The sequence below is a fragment of the Oncorhynchus kisutch genome, linkage group LG9 (assembly GCF_002021735.2).
Source record: "Oncorhynchus kisutch isolate 150728-3 linkage group LG9, Okis_V2, whole genome shotgun sequence".
NCBI classification, from domain to species: domain Eukaryota; kingdom Metazoa; phylum Chordata; class Actinopteri; order Salmoniformes; family Salmonidae; genus Oncorhynchus; species Oncorhynchus kisutch.
In genome coordinates, this window is record NC_034182.2 from 6,226,977 (window position 1) to 6,247,257 (window position 20,281).

Here is a 20,281-nt window from a genome sequence, read left to right on the forward strand (position 1 = left end):
TGAACAAGAACAGGTGGCTAACATTTCCAGACAAAGTCATTGAAATGTCACAATCTGAAGGCTCTCATTGGAATTCGACCAATCAAAAGGTCCTTTTTAGGGCCATATTCCTAGAGTAGGGGTTCTTGTTTTTCTTTGTTACATAAACATGACCACAGGGGCGAAACATCCACACCTTTCCATCCCTTTGTCTGTCTATCCTAAAGTTGTTGAGCAATGACCATTCAGCTATGCCCCAAAACATACCATTCAACAATCACAAATCATTGAGTTTAATGTACCAAAATGCATTCATTCACCTATACATATTCTAAATGTGTGATGAAAAAAGATGGCTTCCAGTACAGAATTATAGTAAAATAAATTCCAGTAAAACATCAGTGTTACATATGGTCTGATACTTCAACCATAAATACTGGTTTCATAATGATGCAGAAGACACATTTTAGAACTTGTTCTTTAAAATATTCAGACATTTTTAAAATGAAACAAAAGGATTCAAAGAATTAGCCCTTTAGGGAGAAGAACGTTGAAAGCAGACAGGACTCTGGTGTTAACGCATCACCAACATGACTACAAGGACTTCAACTGGAGTAGAGTTGAGGTTATGGCGGGTGTTGGATACACTGGAGGGGGATTCACAGTCAGATGGAAGCCCTTGTAGAAGAAATGTCACTGTTTTCAGCGTTAACCCAGACCCTTGCCCCTTCACCTGCAGTCCTTGACAATTAGCTTACCATACCTCATTAGGAATGTCTCATTCTACTTCAAACTTCATTTTAGAAGTTATGAGGTTGAAAGGTTGATTTATTTTGTATTTCCTAGCCCTGATTAAGTTAATTTCATGTCAGATTGGGTCTCATTCATTCATTAAATAAATAAACATGACTAATGAATGATTTCAAGAGCAACAATATCAATTTGGGCAATGATCAAACATGTTGAGTTATCACATTGTTTTTAACAAGAGGTTGTGAAGACATGAGTCTAGTACTGTAGCTTCTAACTTTACAGCATTGAATATAGGTCAATTAGTTAGGAATATTTATCAATTGAGAAAAATACAAAGCAACCATCTGATCACTGAGAAACATTATTTGATCTTTGCCAAAAAATGTATTGTAGCTTTTACCCATAGTGTATGATTTGAATGAGCTGGAAATAATGGCAAATGGTGCGCTTTGGATGTTAAAACCTGTCTGATGACATTTACCAAATCTGAGTCTCAGATTACCTCAGGTAGTGATTACTTCCAAAATGGAGACAAAGAAAAACCAACCAACCAACTTATTTCCATGCCAGCTACTCTGCACTCATCCAGTGAGATACAGACCAGTGTGTTACCCTTGACAATGGCTCTGCTCGGGTGGTTGTGTCATTCCTGTCATTACCCTAGTGTTATTACAGACAACCTTTAGTCAGTGGTGGTCACTGTGTCAAGGCTGCTGAGGTTTGGGGTGGAGGGGACCTCGTCATCATCGTCTGCTTTCAAGAGCGGGGTGGCGTCCTCTGCCTCCCCTGCCCTCTTCCTCCGGGCAAAACGTCAGTCGTGTTTGGGGGCAGCTTGCGCCGTGATGCTGAACACGTGAATACGCAGGTGAGAGGCGATCTGGATGCACACGCCTGTGCAGTAGCGCGTCAAGTCAATCAACGACAGGACCTGGGGAGGAAATAAGGACTGGCATGAGAAATGTACTTGATGCACATAGGGCCTAGAGTTGTTCCCAGTCAGTTTATGTGGTTTGGGGAAACTCCTGGTCCTATCTATATGGAAGACAACTGAAATGGGTTGAAAATGACACCAGACCTGAACTAAAACATTGTTTTGATGACAGAACTACAGAATTGTAAAGACAAATCTGGGGTGAGAACTCACCATTGCGATCCAGAGGACTATGTGCTCGTCGATGAAGCTGTTGAAGTACTGGTTGAGGAAAAGGAGGCCAGGCCCGATGAAAGCCGTGTCTGGGAGATAAAGCTCACTCTTGGTCATGTGGGCCACCTGACACAAGGACAGAGGAACACAAGGAACATACAGATATTGGAGGAGTAAAGCTAATGAATGAGCTAAGGTAAACACTGGTAAGGCTTTCACTGTTACATATGGAGGGTCCCATTTATGAGAGGAAAAGTATTCATTGCTTGCTTGATAAGACACTCCAGACAAATATTTTTTTTTAATGAATTTCCCTTCAGGCAGTAGAGTCGGTAGACTAGAGATATTAATAGATTGAGAGATGACAGCAAAGTAAGAAAGTGAAGACTATTATATTAAATGGAGCTCTCACAACTAGCTTGTTGGCGATCTTGGCGACGACCATGCCGAAAGTTAGGATGTAGAGACAGGGGTGCAGTTCAAAAAGCTTGTTGGATGACTTCTTGAAGATGATGAAGGCCAGTGTGAGGATGAGGCCGATGTGCATACCTGGTGCCAGCACACTGGTGTCCTAAGGGACACACAGCAAAATAATAAATAATAATTGTTAACCTAGAATAGAAGCCCAAAAAAATTGTTGATTGTCCTAAAATGTACAGTGCCTTCAAATGAAATCAAACTTTATTTATACAGCACATTTCAGACATGGAATGCAACGTAATGTAAATTACAGTAAAAAAAACAACGAATAAACAAACAATGAAAATAAAAGCTGAAATATTTACTACACAACAAACAAACTGAACAACTAAAAATCACCCTAAGAAAAAGCAAAGCTAAAAAGATGGTTTCAGACCTCTTAAATATGTCCACAGTTTCAGCCCCCCCTCAGACAGGCTATTCCAGAGGCTGGGGGCATATAACTAAAGGCTGCCTCTCCATGCCTCTTGATCCTAGGCTTTGGGATAGTTCAAAGCCAAGTGCCAGAGGACCCAAGGGACCTACTGGGTACATAACTTGAAAGCACTCAGAAAACATTGACACCCATTGAGTTTTTCCACATTTAGTCACTACGAAATTTCGTCCGCCGGTGATTGTCAAGCAAAGAAAAAACCGTGAGACCTGCAGTTGACTGTTAATTAACAAACACATTTAGTATCTCCTGGCTTCCAAATAAGCCACCTTTGGAACATCTACATTTTAAATAGTCTAATAAATCCATGTAATACAGCCTACACCTTCACAATAATTCCATTATTTATTTTAGACATGTCTAAAGAAACATGATATGGAGAAAATGGAGTCCATTTCAGAATAACATAATAAACTGGAGTAGAGGTCGACCGATTATTCATAACAATCGGTAATTTTGGGACGCCGATTACATTGTATTCCAAGAGGAAACTGTGTGGCAGGCTGACCACCTGTTACGCGAGTGCAGCAAGGAACCAAGGTAAGTTGAACTTATCTTATAAAAAACAATAAATCAATCAATCTTCACATAATCGCTAGTTAACTAAACATCGTTGATGATATTACTAGGTTAAATAGCTTGTCATGCATTGCATATAATCAATGCAGTGCCTGTTAGCTTATCATCAAATCACAGCCTACTTCGCCAAACGGGTGATGATTTAACAAAAGCACAATCGTTGCACGAATGTACCCAACCAATCAATGCCTTTCTTAAAATCAATACACAGAAGGATATATATTTTTTAAACCTGCATATTTAGGTAAAATAAATTCATGTTAGCAGCCAATATTAACCAGGTGAAATTGTGTCACTTCCCTTGCGTTCATTGCACGCAGATTTAGGGTATATGCAACAGTTTGGGCCACCTGGCTCGTTGAGAACTAATTTGCCAGAAGTTTACATAATGATGACATAACATTGAAGGTTGTGCAACGTAACAACAATATTTAGACTTAGGGTTGCCACCCGTTTGATAAAATACGGAACGGTTCCTTATTTCACTGAAAGAATAAACGTTTTGTTTTCGAAATTATAGTTTCCGGATTTGACCATATTAATGAACTAAGGCTCGTTTTTCTGTGTTTATTATATTATAATTAAGTCTATGATTTGATAGAGCAGTCTGACTGAGCGGTGGTAGACAGCAGCAGGCTCGTAAGCATTCATTCAAGCTTTACTGCGTTTGCCGGCAGCTCTTAGCAATGCTTGATTCACAGCGCTGTTAATGACTTCAAACCTACCAACTCCCGAGATTAGGCTGGCAATACTAAAAAGTGCCTATTAGAACATCCAATAGTCAAAGGTATATGAAATACAATTGGTATTGAACCACCAACATGGCACATATTGCAATTTTACTTTCTTCTCCAACACTGTGTTTTTGCATTATTTAAACCAAATTGAGCATGTTTCATTATTTATTTGAACCACCAACTTTCATATGTTCTGAGCAAGGAACTTAAACGTTAGCTCTTTTTACATGGCACATATTGCAATTTAACTTTCTTCTCCAACACTGTGTTTTTGCATTATTTAAACCAAATTGAGCATGTTTCATTATTTATTTGAACCACCAACTTTCATATGTTCTGAGCAAGGAACTTAAACGTTAGCTTTTTTTACATGGCACATATTGCAATTTAACTTTCTTCTCCAACACTGTGTTTTTGCATTATTTAAACCAAATTGAGCATGTTTCATTATTTATTTGAGACTAAATAGATTTTATTTCTGTATTATGTTAAAATAAAAAAAAAGTGTTCATTCAGTATTGTTGTAATTGTCATTATTACAAATAAATAAAATAAAAATTATAATAATAAAAACATCGGTATCGGCTTTTTTTGGTCCTCCAATAATCGGTATCAGCGTGGGAAAACTCATTATCAGTCAACCTCTACACTGGAGGTGCTTACTGAGAAGACCGTGAATGTTCCTGAGTGGCCGAGTTACAGTTTTGACTTATATCTATATGAAAATCTATATCAAGCCCTGAAAATGGTTGTCTAGCAATGATAAACAACCAATTTGGTAGAGCTTGGAGAATTTAAAAAATCATAAAATGGGCAAATGTTGACAAAGTAATGACTCAGGGGCGTGAATACTTATGTAAATGAGATATTTCTGCATTTCATTTTCAACACATTAGCAAAAATGTGAAAACGGTTTTTGAATTCATTGTAACACAAAATGTGGAATAAGTCAAGGGGTATGAATACTTTCTGAAGACACTGTATATGCAACATCTTACTACCACGCCAGCTGTTTAGGATTAAGTGTAATAAAAAAAACACTAATCAACCCAAAAACGTAATTACATAATAATACTTACAGCCACAGTGGAGCCGTTCTTGCCGACGCCCCCGTTGAGGATGACGTGGAAGTAGTTATAGCAGGAGTACACGGCTCCCCCTATGATGCCCAAGATGGGGAAGGCATACAGCTTCACCCCAAGGACAGGTAACTACAAAAGGGTAAAACAACCAAGAGTTTCAGTTAACAGAACTAATCAACTTCTGTCACAACAGCTAGCGTTGTTTACACCAATAAGCTGTGGGTGGGCGGGGCATGCTGCTGAGGCCATGATGGGAGGAGAAGCCAATAATATTGCGTGGTGACATCAGCTTTTTTCTAGCCTGATCATGTGATCATGTCTCTGCCACGGTGGATTAGCTACCCATAATTACCTTCTTCTCACTTCTGATTGTGGCGTTTAGTCGTTAAGCCTCCACAGGCTGCACAGAGTGAAAGTGAAACAAAAGGACTATTTAATCACTAGTAGATTGTTGTTGTGGGGTTGGTTGGTTGATTGGTTATACAGTACATGTTAAGGATTGGTTGTGTTGTCTTATGGTGCCAAGTGTTGGTGTAAAATTTGTGTCGTCACATAGTGGCAAATGTTGGTGTAAAAACGTCCAAGTCTCCAAATCCTATAGCTTAGTTGACAGAAAAGGAAAGAGAGAGAGAGTGTATGATTGGGTATGGGAGTGTGTGTTAGGTTTGTGTGCATGGATGGATAAATGTATTGAAGCCATACCCTGTAGTCCCAAAGGGCCACTCCACCAAAAGCTGACATCACATACATGACAACGATGGCAATCTGGACCTCTGTCACATCAACCCTGGGTGGATAGAATTTATAGAACTCATAGGTCAGAACCAGACTGTATATTTTATGAAGCATGATGGACTAGACTTAAGTACTACGTCAAAAACAAACAGGCGTTATCTGCACAGCAACAGGTAAACAAATAATATAATTGGGCATCATTCCTACTTACAGGCCAAAGCGCAGCGTTCCAGAAACATAGGTTTGCCAGTGTGCACAGAAGAACATGAACATCCCCACAAAGCCACAGAAGAACATCCAATCAGGGTAGCTTCCTACCCCACAGGATATACATGTTCCCACAGAAACAAACACTGCAGACAGAGAGACAAACAGAGAGAGAGAGAGAGAGACGAGAACTAATGAGTAACAATGTGTCACACTTCTGAGGCATAGAACAATGTATGTTGTCAGTCAATATGACACACTGGTTGCTATGACTCTAAACATTAAATGCAGTCTAGTCCAGACTCTAGACAAAAGTACAGGGAAGCCCCACTGCTTGAAATACACACTTGGTCAGGTACAGTAAAGCACCACAAATTAACAGGCAAAAAAAATAATTGGGGGCCCGCACCTGTGGAGACAGCATCACAGCCGTGGTCAAAGAGCTCCCCCAGCGCAGAGCTGCTGTTTGTCCTCCGGGCCTGCTTCCCATCGATGGCATCCAGCGACTGATAGATGAACAGGCCCAACGCACTCAGGATGAAGGCCCATGCTGGAGCCTGGAAAGAGGAAGGGAGGAGAAAGGAGGGAGAGACATCTGATTAAAACAAGGGGATGGAATGACCTGGTTTCTATTTCAACTAGGACAAACTTTTCCTCCACCATCCCCCATTGAAGGGAATGGTCTCGGTCTTTGTCTTCTGTGTAAACAAACAGACTTGTTTACAAGAGATGCAGGGTGTATTACCAAATCAGTGAAGATTGAAGAAAGCCATGACACACATTGGGGAATGTTGTTTATCTTATATTGAGTCACTTCTTGCAAAACAGAGTTGCTTTTGTTTGACAAGTTGAGATGTTTGACTATTTACCTCAACACGGGTTTGTTCTCTAACAGACATCTTATAATACGTTGTCTAAAATGTATGCTTACTACAGCTGTTTTGTAGGAAATGATTTGAAAAGGCAAAACAGGGTAATGCAGGCCTGGGCAATTATTTTCCACAGAGGGCCACATTAGAATATATTTTTGCCATCGCCGGCCAGAGGCATATTACAGGATTGTACATCATGGGAATGACTATGTTGACAGTAGATATATCTACTGTAAATCATGTCCAGATATGCTACTTATTTTACTTTTTAACATGTACAGAAATAAACCACATTTTGGTAGATATTTTCATTATTAAACATGCAATGAACTACACGGAGGGAAAAGCACTGTGCATTCAGCACCACGGATAGAACTCTTGTTAATGGGTATGCACGAAAAACACCAGAGAGCTCAAAATTACATTTAAAATATTCAGTGTGAGGAGTGAAGTCTCTGATGGGCATTGACTAGAGCAGTGATGTCAGGTATAGTTTGAAGTCGCTATGTGCAGGATTGCTAAGAGTCAGTAAGAGTTGATCTGTGCCTTAACTTGTTATATTTCATCACTGAAAATGTCTGTTCATGGCCTCCCGGTGGCGCAGTGGTCTAAGGCACTGCATCGCAGTGCTAGCTGTGTCTCCAGAGACTCTGTGTTCGAGCCCAGGCTCTGTCGCAGCTGGCCGCGACCGGGAGGTCCATGGGGCGACGCACAATTGGCCTAGTGTCGTCCGGGTTAGGGAGGATTTGGCCGGTAGGGATATCCTTGTCTCATCGTGCACTAGCGACTCCTGTGGCGGGCCGGGCGCAGTATACACTGACCAGGCCGCTAGGTGTACAGTGTTTCCCTCGACACATTGGTGCGGCTGGCTTCCGGGTTGGATGCATGCTGTGTTAAGAAGCAGTGCGGCTTGGTTGGGTTGTGTTTCGGAGGACGCATGGCTCTCGACCTTTGTCTCTCCCGAGCCCATACGGGAGTTGTAGCGATGAGACAAGACAGTGACTACTAACAATTGGATACTTATGAAATTGGGGGGGGGGGGGGGAATAATTATTTCATAATTATTTAATCTCCAATAAATATTTCCCTGTGGGGAAATTGACTTCATTGACTGTAATTTCAAAGTCTGGAGTTATGCCTCATAACAATATCAACAACTGCGCCGTGTCACGTACTGCTCTCATCCAGTTCCAAGGAGAAATCCTTTACCTTGTTTTTCAACTGCTGTTCCATATTGTCCTCAACACGCTGTGTTTAGGGTTGCAAAGGGTCGGAAACTTTCTGGTAAATTTACGGAATTTTCCATGGAAGTTAGGCCCTGGAATTTGGGGAACTTTGATTAAATTAATCAAAAAAAGTTAGCTTAAAACAGTGAACCTTTTTTTTGTGGGATACACAAGCCAATTGTAGGTATTGTGGCATATTTTGGTTAAACTATCCCCAATTCAATGGAATTGCAAATCTCCGCATACACAGTGTATTCTTCCATCACATGTACAGCTGATTCTCAAGATCTTGCACACTAATGAGATGCTATTGAGCCCACACTACTACACTGTCTGAGCCAAGGACTACATGCTTTGATTACAACACTGGGTGGGTGAATATATTGTATATGACATACATGATATTTTGTTAACTATTAAATAGTAACCTACAGCAGAGTGTGTTTAAATAATTTCTAACTGGTTAACAATTTTTGCTAGTAAGGTGTAGCCTTGTGGTCAGAGCGTTGGACTAGTAACCGGAAGGTTGCGAGTTCAAACCCCCGAGCTGACAAGGTACAAATCTGTCGTTCTGCCCCTGAACAGGCAGTTAACCCACTGTTCCCAGGCCGTCATTGAAAATAAGAATGTGTTCTTAACTGACTTGCCTGGTTAAATAAAAGGTAAAAAATAAAAAATACCATGTGGGTTTTAGCTTGCTTGAGCCTGCTAACTGCGGAGTGTTAATTCACCTGTTTCCATACATGTTTAATTTTAAAACATTTATCTTACAAAGGAGTTGTTTAATCTAACAGCTTTATTATTTATCTGTACATGGAATTGTATTTGTTGTTTCTCATTTTTTTCTAATCTTTACAGGAAAATGCCACAGGCACTATCTGATGTGTGGAGACATTTCACTGCAGCTAATGTAGAAGGAAAAGCTGTGTACATTTGCAAATACTGTGCCAAATCATATGTGAAGAATGCAACAAAGATGCAGAATCATCTGGCCAAGTGCATAAAGTTCCCTCAGTGCTCACAACAAGCAACCTCTGACAAAAGTCCCTCTACTTCTATTCGAGGTGAAAATGATTAATCAGACACCTTATCGATAACAGCTCATGGGCCTCCTGGAATCAGAAGTATTTATGACTCAATAGAGGAACGTAGTCAGAGAAATACTGATGAATGTCTTGCTCAAGCTGTGTATGCAACTGGTTCACCTCTGATGCTCACAGGCAATGTGTATTGGAAGAGATTTCTGAATGTTTTTCACCCAGCATACACCCCCCAACTAGACATGCTTTATCTATTCATTTGCTGGATGCAGAGTTCAACAGAGTTCAAGTGAAGGTCAAGCAAATCAGAGAAAGCAGACTATTGCAATCAGTGGTTAAATGTTTGTGGACAAGGAATAATTAAGTGCATAATCTCCATCCCTCAACCAGTATTCTACAAGTGCACAGACACAAGGGACAACAGACACCAATCTCCACCTTGCAGATGAGCTGTAGACGGTCATCAATGACCTTGGACCACAGAAGGTATTTGCACTGGTGACAGACAATGCTGCGAACATGAAGGCTACTTGGTCGAAAGTGGAGGAGTCCTACCCTCACGTCACACCCATTGGCTGTGCTGCTCATGAATTGAATCTTCTCCTCAAGGACACCATGGCACTGAGAACAATGGATACCCTCTACAAGAGAGCCAAAGACATGGTTAGGTATGTGAAAGGTCATCAAGTTATAGCAGCAATCTACTTCACCAAGCAAAGTGAGAAGAACAAGAGCTGCCCAGCAACACCCTTTGGGGTGATGTCATCATGTTTGACAGTCTCCTGGAGGGGAAGGAGTCTCTCCAAGAAATGGCCATATCACAGTCTGCAGAGATGGCCAGCCCCATCGAGGATCCTCCTGGAGGATGTATTTTGGGAGAGAGTGGTATGCAGCCTGAAATCTATAGCAGTAGCCATTGCCCAGATTGAGGGAGACAATGCCATCCTGTCTGATGTTCAGACTCTGCTTGCAGATGTAAGAGATTAAATCCGTACTGGCCTGCCCACTTCACTGTTGCTCCAAGCCGAGGAAACTGTAGTTCTGAAATACATTGAAAAGCTTGAAGACTTCTGCCTGAAGCCCATACAAGCCGCAGCGTACATCTTGGACCTCAATTATGCTGGCAAGAGTATCCTGTCTGGTGCAGAGATCAACAAGGCCTAGGGTGTCATCACTACTGTTTCTTGCCACCTTGGCCTGGATGAGGGCAAGGTTCTTGGCAGTCTGGTGAAGTACACTTCCGAGCAAGGGCTTTGGGATGGAGATGCAATATGGCAGTCGTGACAACATATCTCATCAGCCACCTGGTGGAAGGGACTTTGTGGATCTGAGGCTCCTTCCCCTGTTGCCTCCATCATCCTCCAAATCCCACCAACATCAGCCGCCTCAGAGCGCAACTGGTCCTTGTTTGGAAACACACACACACACACACACACACACACACACTAAAGCACGCAACAAGCTGACCAATACAAGGGTTGAAAGATTGGTGGCCTTCCGGGCAAATTTGAGGCTTTTTGAGCCTGACAACGTGCCATCTTCAACAAGGTTGGAAAGTGACAGTGAGGATGAGGCCTCAAAGTCTGATGTTCAAGAGGTGGACATTGAGGAGGTCCAGGGAGAAGACATGGAAGCCTTAGAGGAAGACAACCAAAGTTTTAGTTTCTAAACTATAATTTTAGAGATGTATGTTGAAAACGTTTTTGGGAGATGCGATGGATCATTGGGGATCATTCAATACCCCTTTCTTTTGTTGTTCAATGAAATCATCACATGTGAAGAGTCAACTCGTTTAATTAAAGTTCAATTCGTAACTAAATCGTTTTTTTTTTCTGGGAAGGATTTAATAATTTGCAATTATGTCTACTTATGATAAGATAAAAGGTTTATGTTTCTGTCTCCATATGATATGGTCAATATATCCAATGCAAAAAACAGCTATATTTAAAATGGTATTAATATTAAATCCCCATATTTTCCCACAGAAGGTTTCCATCTCTGAATATTCCCCAAAATGTGCAACCCTAGCTGTGTCACTGTTCGTCTTGACAGGGAAACATTTTCAAAACACATCTTTCTTGTCGGGCAAAGTATTGCTGCAGAGTCAATTAACATTCTTCAATAAATTTGCCCTCATCGAATGGCTTGCTATGTTTAGCAATTTTGTGGGACAGTAGCTAGCTCTCAATTCCGTCGTTTGCTGAATGCAGTTTTGTGAGAAGAGAAAGCAACTGTTTCAATGCACTTGCCCTCTGCTCAGAAGACATTCCTATATTTCTCTGCATGCGTCGCATGGAAGTATCAGGACAAGTTGTACTCTTTCAAGACAGCGATGCTCTCTTTGCACACATCTTCCCTGATAACGCAATAAAGAAATATTTCAATGACATTAATTTGAATGACCCTCCCAACCCCCACCACACACACACACACACACACACGTGAGTGTGAAAAAAAAAAGTGAAGGTATGGTAAAGGAAAGTAGATGACCTGACTGGGTAAGTTCCTAACACTGGGACTTGAAGTATTACCAGCTATCTGGACATTAGGGGTGAGCCAACAATCAGTGTTTATCATCTCTCCATACAACAATGTACGAGTAGTCCAGAAATTTGTTGGTGGGTGAGCCCCAAGAAATTTGGGTGGGACAATTGTTCTTCTATAAATAAAGACAGCCGTTTTCCTAAATAAATCAAAATAAAGTTAACTTTCTGAAATTCTACAAAGTGTTACCATGGGGCAAAGAGAAAACTGCTGTTTTAAAGCACATTTCCTGCAATTCTACACATTTTTCCATGGGGCAGAGGAAAATGTGCTGTTTTGAAGCTCCATGTTATTCTACACATTTTGCCATGAGACTCAGAGAACGTAGTATTTGTTAAGTTAATTAAAGATAAAATATAGGTGTGTTGACTGTGATAAAAGGCACTGGACTATGAGCGATGTTGTTTGCTAAATGAACAAATAAAAGGTGGCAGTGGCATGGTGTATTTGGGGAGTTTCTCCCATTCTTCTCTGAAGATCCTCTCAAGCTCTCAGGTTGGATGGGGAGTGTTGCTGCACAGCTATTTTCAGGTCTCTCCAGAGATGTTAGATCGGGCTCTGGCTGGGCCACTCAAGGACATTGAGACTTGTCCCGAAGCCACTCCTGCGTTGTCTTGGCTGTGTGCTTAGGGTCGTTGTCCTGTTGGAAGGTGAACCTTCCAACAGGACAACGATCCGGTCCGGAGCGCTCTGGAGCAGGTTTTCATAAAGGATCTCTCTGTACTTTGCTCCGCTCATCTTTGCCTCGATCCTGACCAGTCTTCCAGTCCCTGACGCTAATTTGTTTTTATCCCCACAGCATGATGCCGCCACTACCATGATTCACTGTAGGGATGGTGCCAGGGTTTCCTCCAGACGTGATGCTTGGCATTCAGGCCAGAGTTCAATCTTGGTTTCATCAGACCAGAGAATCTTGTTTCTCATGGACTGAGTGTCCTATTGGTGCCTTTTGACAAACTCCAAGCGTGCTATCATGTGCCTTCTACTGAGGAAGTGGCTTCCGTCTGGCCACTCTACCATAAAAGCCTGATTGGTGGAGTGCTGCAGAGATGGGAAAACCTTCCAGAAGGACAACCATCTCCACGGAGGAACTCTGGAGCTCTAGGAAGAGTCTTGGTGGTTCCAAACTTCTTCCATTTAAGAATGATGGAGGCCACTGTGTTCTAGGGGACCTTCAATGCTGCAGAAATGTTTTGGTACTCTTCCCCAGATCTGTGCCTAGACACAATCCTGTCGCGGAGCTCTACGGACAATTCCTTCGACCTCATGGCTTGGTTTTTGCTCTGACATGCACTTACATAGACAGGTGTGTGCCTTTCCAAATCATGTCCAATCAATTGAATTTACCACAGGTGTCCAATCAAGTTGAAGAATCAAGTCCAATCAAGTTGAAGAAATATCTCAAGGATGATCAATGGAAACAGGATGCACCGGAGCTCAATTTCGAGTCTCACAGCAAAGGGTCTGAATAGTTATGTAAATAATACAATTTGTTTTTTTATAGAAATGTGCAAGCATTTCTAAAAATCTGTTTTTGCTTTGTCATTATTGGTTATTGTGTGTAGATTGATGAGAAAAAGTGTTAATACATTTTAGAAAGTGTGGAAAAGTCAAGGGGTCTGAATACTTTCCAAATGCACTGTATAGCCATATAAGCACAGTAAGCACAGTGACATAGGCCTTAATGCAGTCATATTCATGGCTTATTGGGGGTGTGGCTTTCAGTTAGTGATTTTTGACCACCCATCCCATGAGAGAATGTCATTCCACTTCATCTAAATGCCATTCCAGTGCACTGCTTGCTATGAATTATATCTGATGGTGTTTGCATGTTTAGATAAAAAAGACAAATAATGTCCCGTTTGGAACACTGACATGTAGAGGGCATAATTATTAAAAAATGTTGTTCCCCAATCTGATTCGATGGGCCTGGCTTTTCAGTAGTTGGGCCCAGGCCCACAGGTTGCAATGTACTGTACTGGCCTAACTCTTTTCTCTGCACAGTACTTGCCCAACTGTGTACTCTAAACACAACACTACTGTATTGGCCTAACTGTGTGCTTGTCCCATTGGTTTGTCCACCACAACTATTTTTACAGTAGTGTTTTTTCTCTTTCTAGATATCCTGCTGTTTTCCAGTCCCTTCCTTTACCAACAACAAACTGCTCTTCAGTAACCCCTGCCCTAAAAATCCCTTTCTGTGTACAGGTAGTCATCTTAGTTACATGGCTCTCTGTACATACAGATTGCAGATGGCGACAGGTTACATGTGAGTCCATGGCTGCATTGACACAACAGCTTGTGCTGCATATAAAATGTGCTTGTTGAATTGTCTGCTGCACAAACCTGCCTGGAGCTTGATGGAATCTGGACTTTGTGTCAGTGGTGAGATTCCAATCTGTACTGTGGGATGGGTGGACAAAGGTGTAGAACCAATAAACATATTGTAACATCTCTGAATACCTGACAGGCACGTGCCTGAACGCAAACTATACAAAGGAAGGAAAAGAAGCCAAATAGCAAAAGGGGTAGGTTCACACCCCCTCTCTCTCTCTCTCTCTCTCTCTCTTCAGGGAATCAACCTAAGCGGATGACATGTCATAGTATGAACACGTGGCATGGTTAAAACCTAGGTATTCGACCTGTTAATGATTTGCTGACTATGGTTGAAGTTATATGCCTATTGTTATCTACAGTTGAAGTCTGAAGTTTAGACACCTAAGCAAAATAAATTTTAACTCAGTTTTTCACAATTCAACATTTAATCCTAGTAAAAATGCCCCGTCTTAGGTCAGTTAGGATCACCACATTCTTTTAAGAATGTGAAATGTCAGAATAATAGTAGAGTGACTTATTTCAGCTTTTTATTTCTTTCATCAGATTCCCAGTGGGTCAGAAGTTTACTTACACTCAATTAGCATTTGGTAGCATTGCCTTTAAATTGTTTTACTTGGGTCAGACGTTTCAGGTAGCCTTCTACAAGCTTCCCACAATAAGTTGGGTGAATTTTGGCCCATTCCTCCTGACAGAGCTGGTGTAACTGAGTCAGGTTTGTAGGTCTCCTTGCTCGCTCACGCTTTTCAGTTCTACCCACAAATGTTATATGGGATTGAGGTCAGGGTGTTGTGATGGCCACTCCAATACCTTGACTTTGTTGTCCTTAAGCCATTTTGCCACAACTTTGGAAGTATGCTTGTGCTCATTGTCCATTTGGAAGACCCATTTGCGACCAAGCTTTAACTTCCTGACTGATGTCTTGAGATGTTGCTTCAATATATCCACAATTTTCCCCTCCTCATGATGCCACCTATTTTGTGAAGTGCACCAGTCCCTCCTGCAGCAAAGCACCCCCACAACATGATGCTGCCACCCCCGTGCTTCATGGTTGGGATGATGTTCTTCGGCTTGCAAGCCTCCCCCTTTTTCCTTCAAACATAACAATGGTCATTATGGCCAAACAGTTATATTTTTGTTTCATCAGACCAGATGAAATTTCTCCAATAAGTACAATCTTTGTCCCCATGTGCAGTTGCAAACCGTAGTCTGGCTTTTTTAATGGCAGTTTTGGAGCAGTGGCTTCTTCCTTGCTGAGCGGCCTTTCAGGTTGTGTCGATATAGGACTCGTTTTACTGTGGATGTAGATACTTTTGTACCTGTTTCCTCCAGCATCTTCACAAGAACCTTAGCTGTTGTTCTGGGATAGATTTGTACTTCTCGCACCAAAGTACGTTCATCTCAAGGAGACAAAACGAGTCTCCTTCCTGAGCGGTCCCATGGTGTTTATACTTGCGTACTATTGTTTGTACAGATGAACAGGTTACCTTCAGGCATTTGGAAATTGCTCCCAAGGATGAACCAGACTTATTCTGAGGTCTTGGCTGATTCATTTGGATTTTCCCATGAAGTCAAGCAAAGAGGCACTGAGTTTGACTGTAGGCCTTGAAATACATCCACAGGTACACCTCCAATTAACTCAAATGTCAATTAGCCTATCAGAATCTTCTAAAGCCATGACATAATTTTCTGGAATTTTCCAAGCCACAGTCAATTTAGTATATGTAAACTTCTGACCCACTGGAATTGTGATACAGTTAATTACAAGTGAAATAATCTGTCTGTAAACAATTGTTGAAAAAATTACAAAGTAGATGTCCTAACCGAATGGCCAAAACTATAGCTGGTTAACAAGAAATTTGTGGAGAGGTTTAAAAACTAGTTTTAATGACTACAACCTAAGTGTATGTAACCTTCCGACTTCAACTGTATTTGCTTAATTTACATGATCCAAACAAACTTGCGACAACTAAAGTAATATTAACTTTACCTTTCCTTGAATAAACATTCAGCCACACTTACTCCCAGTTACCTTAAATTACTATTCGCTTGATTTATGAGTGGCTGAGCAAACATGGTGGCAACTTTGACAAAGACAACAATAATAGGCTATTAGACAAACTTTCGAGGAACAAAATATTAGGGGACTGTGCACATTTTCCACCCAATATGCTGATGCTTTGAGCAGTTTTAATTTTCTAACCTTTATTTAACCAGGTAGGCCAGTTGAGAACAAGTTCTCGGTTGCAAAGTAACAACAGCGCTGTAAATGTATTCGAGTTGCAACAATGTTACACACTATCTCAGAGAGTTGCAATGCTGTCATGGGGTGTTGCTACATGGCTACTCGAAAGTTTCTCCCCCCCAAGGTCGCAAAGCACCTACCTCCTCTGTTGCCGTTGGACAGTAAAACACCAACACTACAGTTGTGACTATATTTATTACCAGTCCAATTATAGTCAGAGTATTAGGCGCTACCCAAGTTGGAATTTGTTGGACCAGCCAATTCCAATATATCTGACAAGGAGGTTCGAAAAGAGATCGACCCGAAGCGCTATATTTGTGCTCCTCTACCCGCTTGAGTTGTGCGGCTGACAGCGGCTCCGGCCACAAGAAATGTGGCATTGTTTCCAGCTTAGGCGCTACGAAAAGTAGCCTATCACCCAGCGATACTCTTGACGTTCTTGTGTGTTTCAGGCACTGATATCTTCTCACGACCAACCAGAAAATACTTGTTCATTTGGCAGTTACGTGTGAACAGTCATTTTCCTAGAGCGGAACCATGAATGTCGATATTTTTTCCGTTTGTGATCGAGAATTGCGTTTCAGCAGGAAGCAAGTCTCCGGAAGGGAATTGAGGCCGGGAATTTCAAATGAAATGTAGTCCATTGACCGCTAGGAGCAGTGAACTACAACTGCAGTAGGTTTCTACAGCTTCATGGCTCCATTGAACGTAACATTTTATTCTGTAGTTGCAATATTTCTGAGTGCGCTCTGAAGTGAATACAGCTTGTTCTTTAAGCATCTTCAAGTATTTTTTTCCTATTATGTACTGTATAAACCTTTTTTTGAAAGTATTTATTTACACATAAAGGATGATATGTTACATGTTTTTATTTTATTCCAGGAGTCATACATTACAAATTGAAGATTAAAACATGCGCAGATGGCCTGATGGCTAAGCATACACTCAAGCCTGAAGTACAGTATGAGCACAGAAAGCACAATGTGTCATGCAGTGTAAAGCTTAAACAAAAAGATGGATAACGGTCTGTTTGAAAGCCCAAATCTCAACATTAGTCAGACAACTATACTTTTCATACTCCAAGAACAGAAAATGAAATCAGAAAATCTTAATGTGAAGCATTTTAAAGGGACTGATGAAATAATGTAAATTCTCATTGCAAATCACCTGATCAGAAATGTTTTAATATTTGTATCTTCGGAAGTTAAATCTTTAATCACAAGACATTGCATTACAGACATCAAGCCATATTGTTTATACATTTCAACATTCGCCCCCTCCCCCAAACACAGTTCCCATCCCAACAGAGACAAAACATGTTCACATAGGTGGAAATTACAGTTCGTCCTACCATACATTCCCGCACTACTCATCTAAAATAAAAAGCTACAGCCAAAACACTGCCAACATGCAACGGAGCTTAAACAGAGCCTTTTGAATACTAGGAGATGACACAAAGCTGGTGATGAATTGGCTTCTTCTTTGGTAACTAGCTCCATACCCGCACACAGCATGCCATGCCAAAGTCCAGTACAACCCTCCCTCCCCCTCCAGCCCCTCCCTCAACTGCTGGTGAGAGACAGATCACTAGTGGTGTGAAGACAGGTTCCGGGCAGCCTAGGCGTATCAGCGGTTGCTCAGTCCGACTACTTCTCTGGCTGCTCCACGGCCTTGGTCTCGCTCATGTACTTATCGATCAGGTGTAAAGGCACTCCACGCTGCATGAGCTCAGAGAAGGTAAAGCCCCCTGGGGGAGAAAGGAGAGACACTCAATTTGTTGTTAGGAGGTATAGAGAGAAAGTGAAAGAGAGAGAGAGAAGACTATCCATTTTTAACAGAGAGAAGATCGTAATAGGCAAAAGCGAAGGGTCAGTGTGCAACATTGAAACAGACACTGAAACAGCGAAAATAGGGCGAGTCTGCAACAAAGAAACAGAAGAGAAACACAATACAGTACAAAAAAGAAGAGATACCAAAGTGGACAGCAGTGAGAGGAGAGAAAATAGAGAGTGTCAGTAAAGGGAAGGTACAAGACGTCACTTTTGCGTCTGTGAATAAATATATATCTGCCTAGGCCTATTGTGTCAAATATAGGCCTACTATAGATATATCATCTATGTATTAATCAGCAGAAAGTGATCTATGTATGAATTTTTATCTTATCACCCCAGTAAATATCATAACACGTATGTACAGGACACCATCCTGGAGTAACGACTTCTGGAAAATACTGTAAACATAATGTCAACCTTTAATCTTCAATAAAGAGCCATGCTCTGCAGATGTTGGTATTTACTCTGATGTCACAATCAGGCCATTTGCACTAGTTTGATGGTTACTCACCTTTTGTGTGTGGCATATGTTAGATAAGGAACAGACACGGTTACCAGGGAAACACAGGTCATACAAGCAGTCAAGTCACACCGACCGTTAAAATAGACTTCTGAAATATTAGGGGTACGCTTGACTTTAGACAGCCACCCTAGACAGCAACCCTAGAGTGTTATTGGAAAGTAACTGGCTCCAATGAACACTGCCCATAAAGTGTCTAGAGCCACATACACAATAATCTATTATGTTACTGTACATATCACACATCCATTTGGACTAAAGCAGGCAAGCCCTGAACTCTTGCATTCCTTCTCGTGGTACTCTTTCAGACGGGTGGATGTGAACTTAAATAGACCACCTAGTACTGCTGAGAAAAGCTGTATTATTGGCATTTGACAGATGCAGAATGAATGACATAAGCTTCATATGCCAAAACCATATGAAAGCTTACCTTGGATGAGAACATACATTCACTATTCCTGAGTGGGGACTGGGGGGAGAGAAGAGAAGAGGGGTTATTCAAATGTTTACATGGGGGAGTTATGTGTTCTCCAGGGAATACTGGTCAGTTATTGAACTCATTTTATATGAGGAGTTAAACACGCAATTGAAGGAACATCACCATCTGTTGAGGGGAAACATTAAAACATGGAGCCACAAGATAGTCTTCATCTAACAAGGGAACTACATCTAGAACAATACGTATTGACGTGTGTTTGAGTTATGAGGTGTTGGTGTATGATGTCGCTTAGGAAGAATTGAACCATGCTGTATTGGTGAAGCATGCTACATTTGACGTTGTGACTTTGAAGTTGTGGTAGGAAATTCAACAGTGGTAGTGGGATGTACAGGATTCGGCTGAACACAAGTGACATTACTGAAGTCTTGTATGAACACCTGTAACTGGATGAACATGTTCAAAATTGTCTAAAATGAGAAGAAAATGCATAGATTGAGTTCAGCCACATGATGTAATACATTGTTCCTCATTGGAGTAGCAGGGGTGATGGATGTTATATATGACAATATAAGCATATATCATCTACGATATATGTTCCCACGAATACTTACAGGACCACAGCTGATATGGACGGGCTCCTGGTGGTGTAGTCACTGAAACAAACTATGTACTGATCTACATCACCATAGAGTCTAGACACCTAACACTGTACACAGGTGGATAACATACACCGCAGGTTACCAGGTACCCCTCCAGCCAAAACTGACCTTTAACCTCCAGCTTACACTCCACTAGTGCATCACCCAGGTCATTAATGGCCTTGCAGGAGTACATGCCCCCGTCGTAGGGACTGGGTTTCCGGATCTCCAGGGTGCAGACCCCTTGGTTGCTAAACATGCGGTAGCGCGGGTCGTCAATGATGGCTATCTTATTCTTCATCCAAATCACTTTGGGCTGAAGTCAAAAACAGAGAAGGTTAGCCCGTTTCCTAGAGAAGCCTCTAAAATATCAATACTCAATTAAGTCAGGGATGTTTCGCAAGTTACTCCCCATAATGTTTATCAAGTAGTATAAAAGGCATCGCTACTGTATCATTAAAA

At 41.4% G+C, this 20,281-nt stretch overlaps 2 protein-coding genes across 19 annotated transcripts in view; both read right to left on the reverse strand.

Annotated features, from left to right (window-relative positions):
* Positions 1-256: 256 nt before the first annotated feature.
* LOC109896669 (cholinephosphotransferase 1) lies at positions 257-17,022 on the reverse strand. Its single transcript, XM_020490967.2, has 8 exons — positions 16,531-17,022; positions 6,539-6,686; positions 6,134-6,275; positions 5,890-5,974; positions 5,185-5,316; positions 2,289-2,447; positions 1,877-2,002; positions 257-1,660 (listed from the first exon to the last, which is right to left on the reverse strand). Exons 1-8 carry the CDS (start codon positions 16,768-16,770, stop codon positions 1,544-1,546), a joined length of 1,149 nt encoding a protein of 382 aa, XP_020346556.1. The 5' UTR covers positions 16,771-17,022; the 3' UTR covers positions 257-1,543.
* Positions 17,023-17,241: 219 nt separating this feature from the next.
* Positions 17,242-20,281, reverse strand: part of LOC109896286 (myosin binding protein C1) — a 36,688-nt gene continuing 33,648 nt past the window's right edge. For 17 of the 18 annotated variants that reach the window (XM_031831657.1, XM_031831654.1, XM_031831655.1 and 14 more), the window contains 2 exons: positions 19,949-20,135; positions 17,242-18,137 (listed from right to left, as the gene is read on the reverse strand). In XM_031831657.1, coding sequence (XP_031687517.1) covers positions 18,037-18,137; positions 19,949-20,135 — 288 coding nt within the window. In that variant the 3' untranslated portion in view covers positions 17,242-18,036. Of the gene's footprint in view, positions 18,138-19,172; positions 19,212-19,948; positions 20,136-20,281 lie in introns of all 18 variants that reach the window. The other variant, XM_031831659.1, reaches the window with a different exon arrangement.

What these genes read in the sequence shown, in the direction of transcription:
- LOC109896669 (XM_020490967.2), bottom strand. Translation starts at nt 16,770, where the DNA reads ATGCCACATTTCTTGTGGCCGGAGCCGCTGTCAGCCGCACAACTCAAG. An exon ending in CTGTGATGCTGTCTCCACAG is followed by an intron (nt 6,276 to 6,538) that starts GTGCGGGCCCCC and finishes CTCTGTCTGCAG; the next exon opens with TGTTTGTTTCTGTGGGAACA. An exon ending in GGAACGCTGCGCTTTGGCCT is followed by an intron (nt 5,975 to 6,133) that starts GTAAGTAGGAAT and finishes CTATCCACCCAG; the next exon opens with GGTTGATGTGACAGAGGTCC.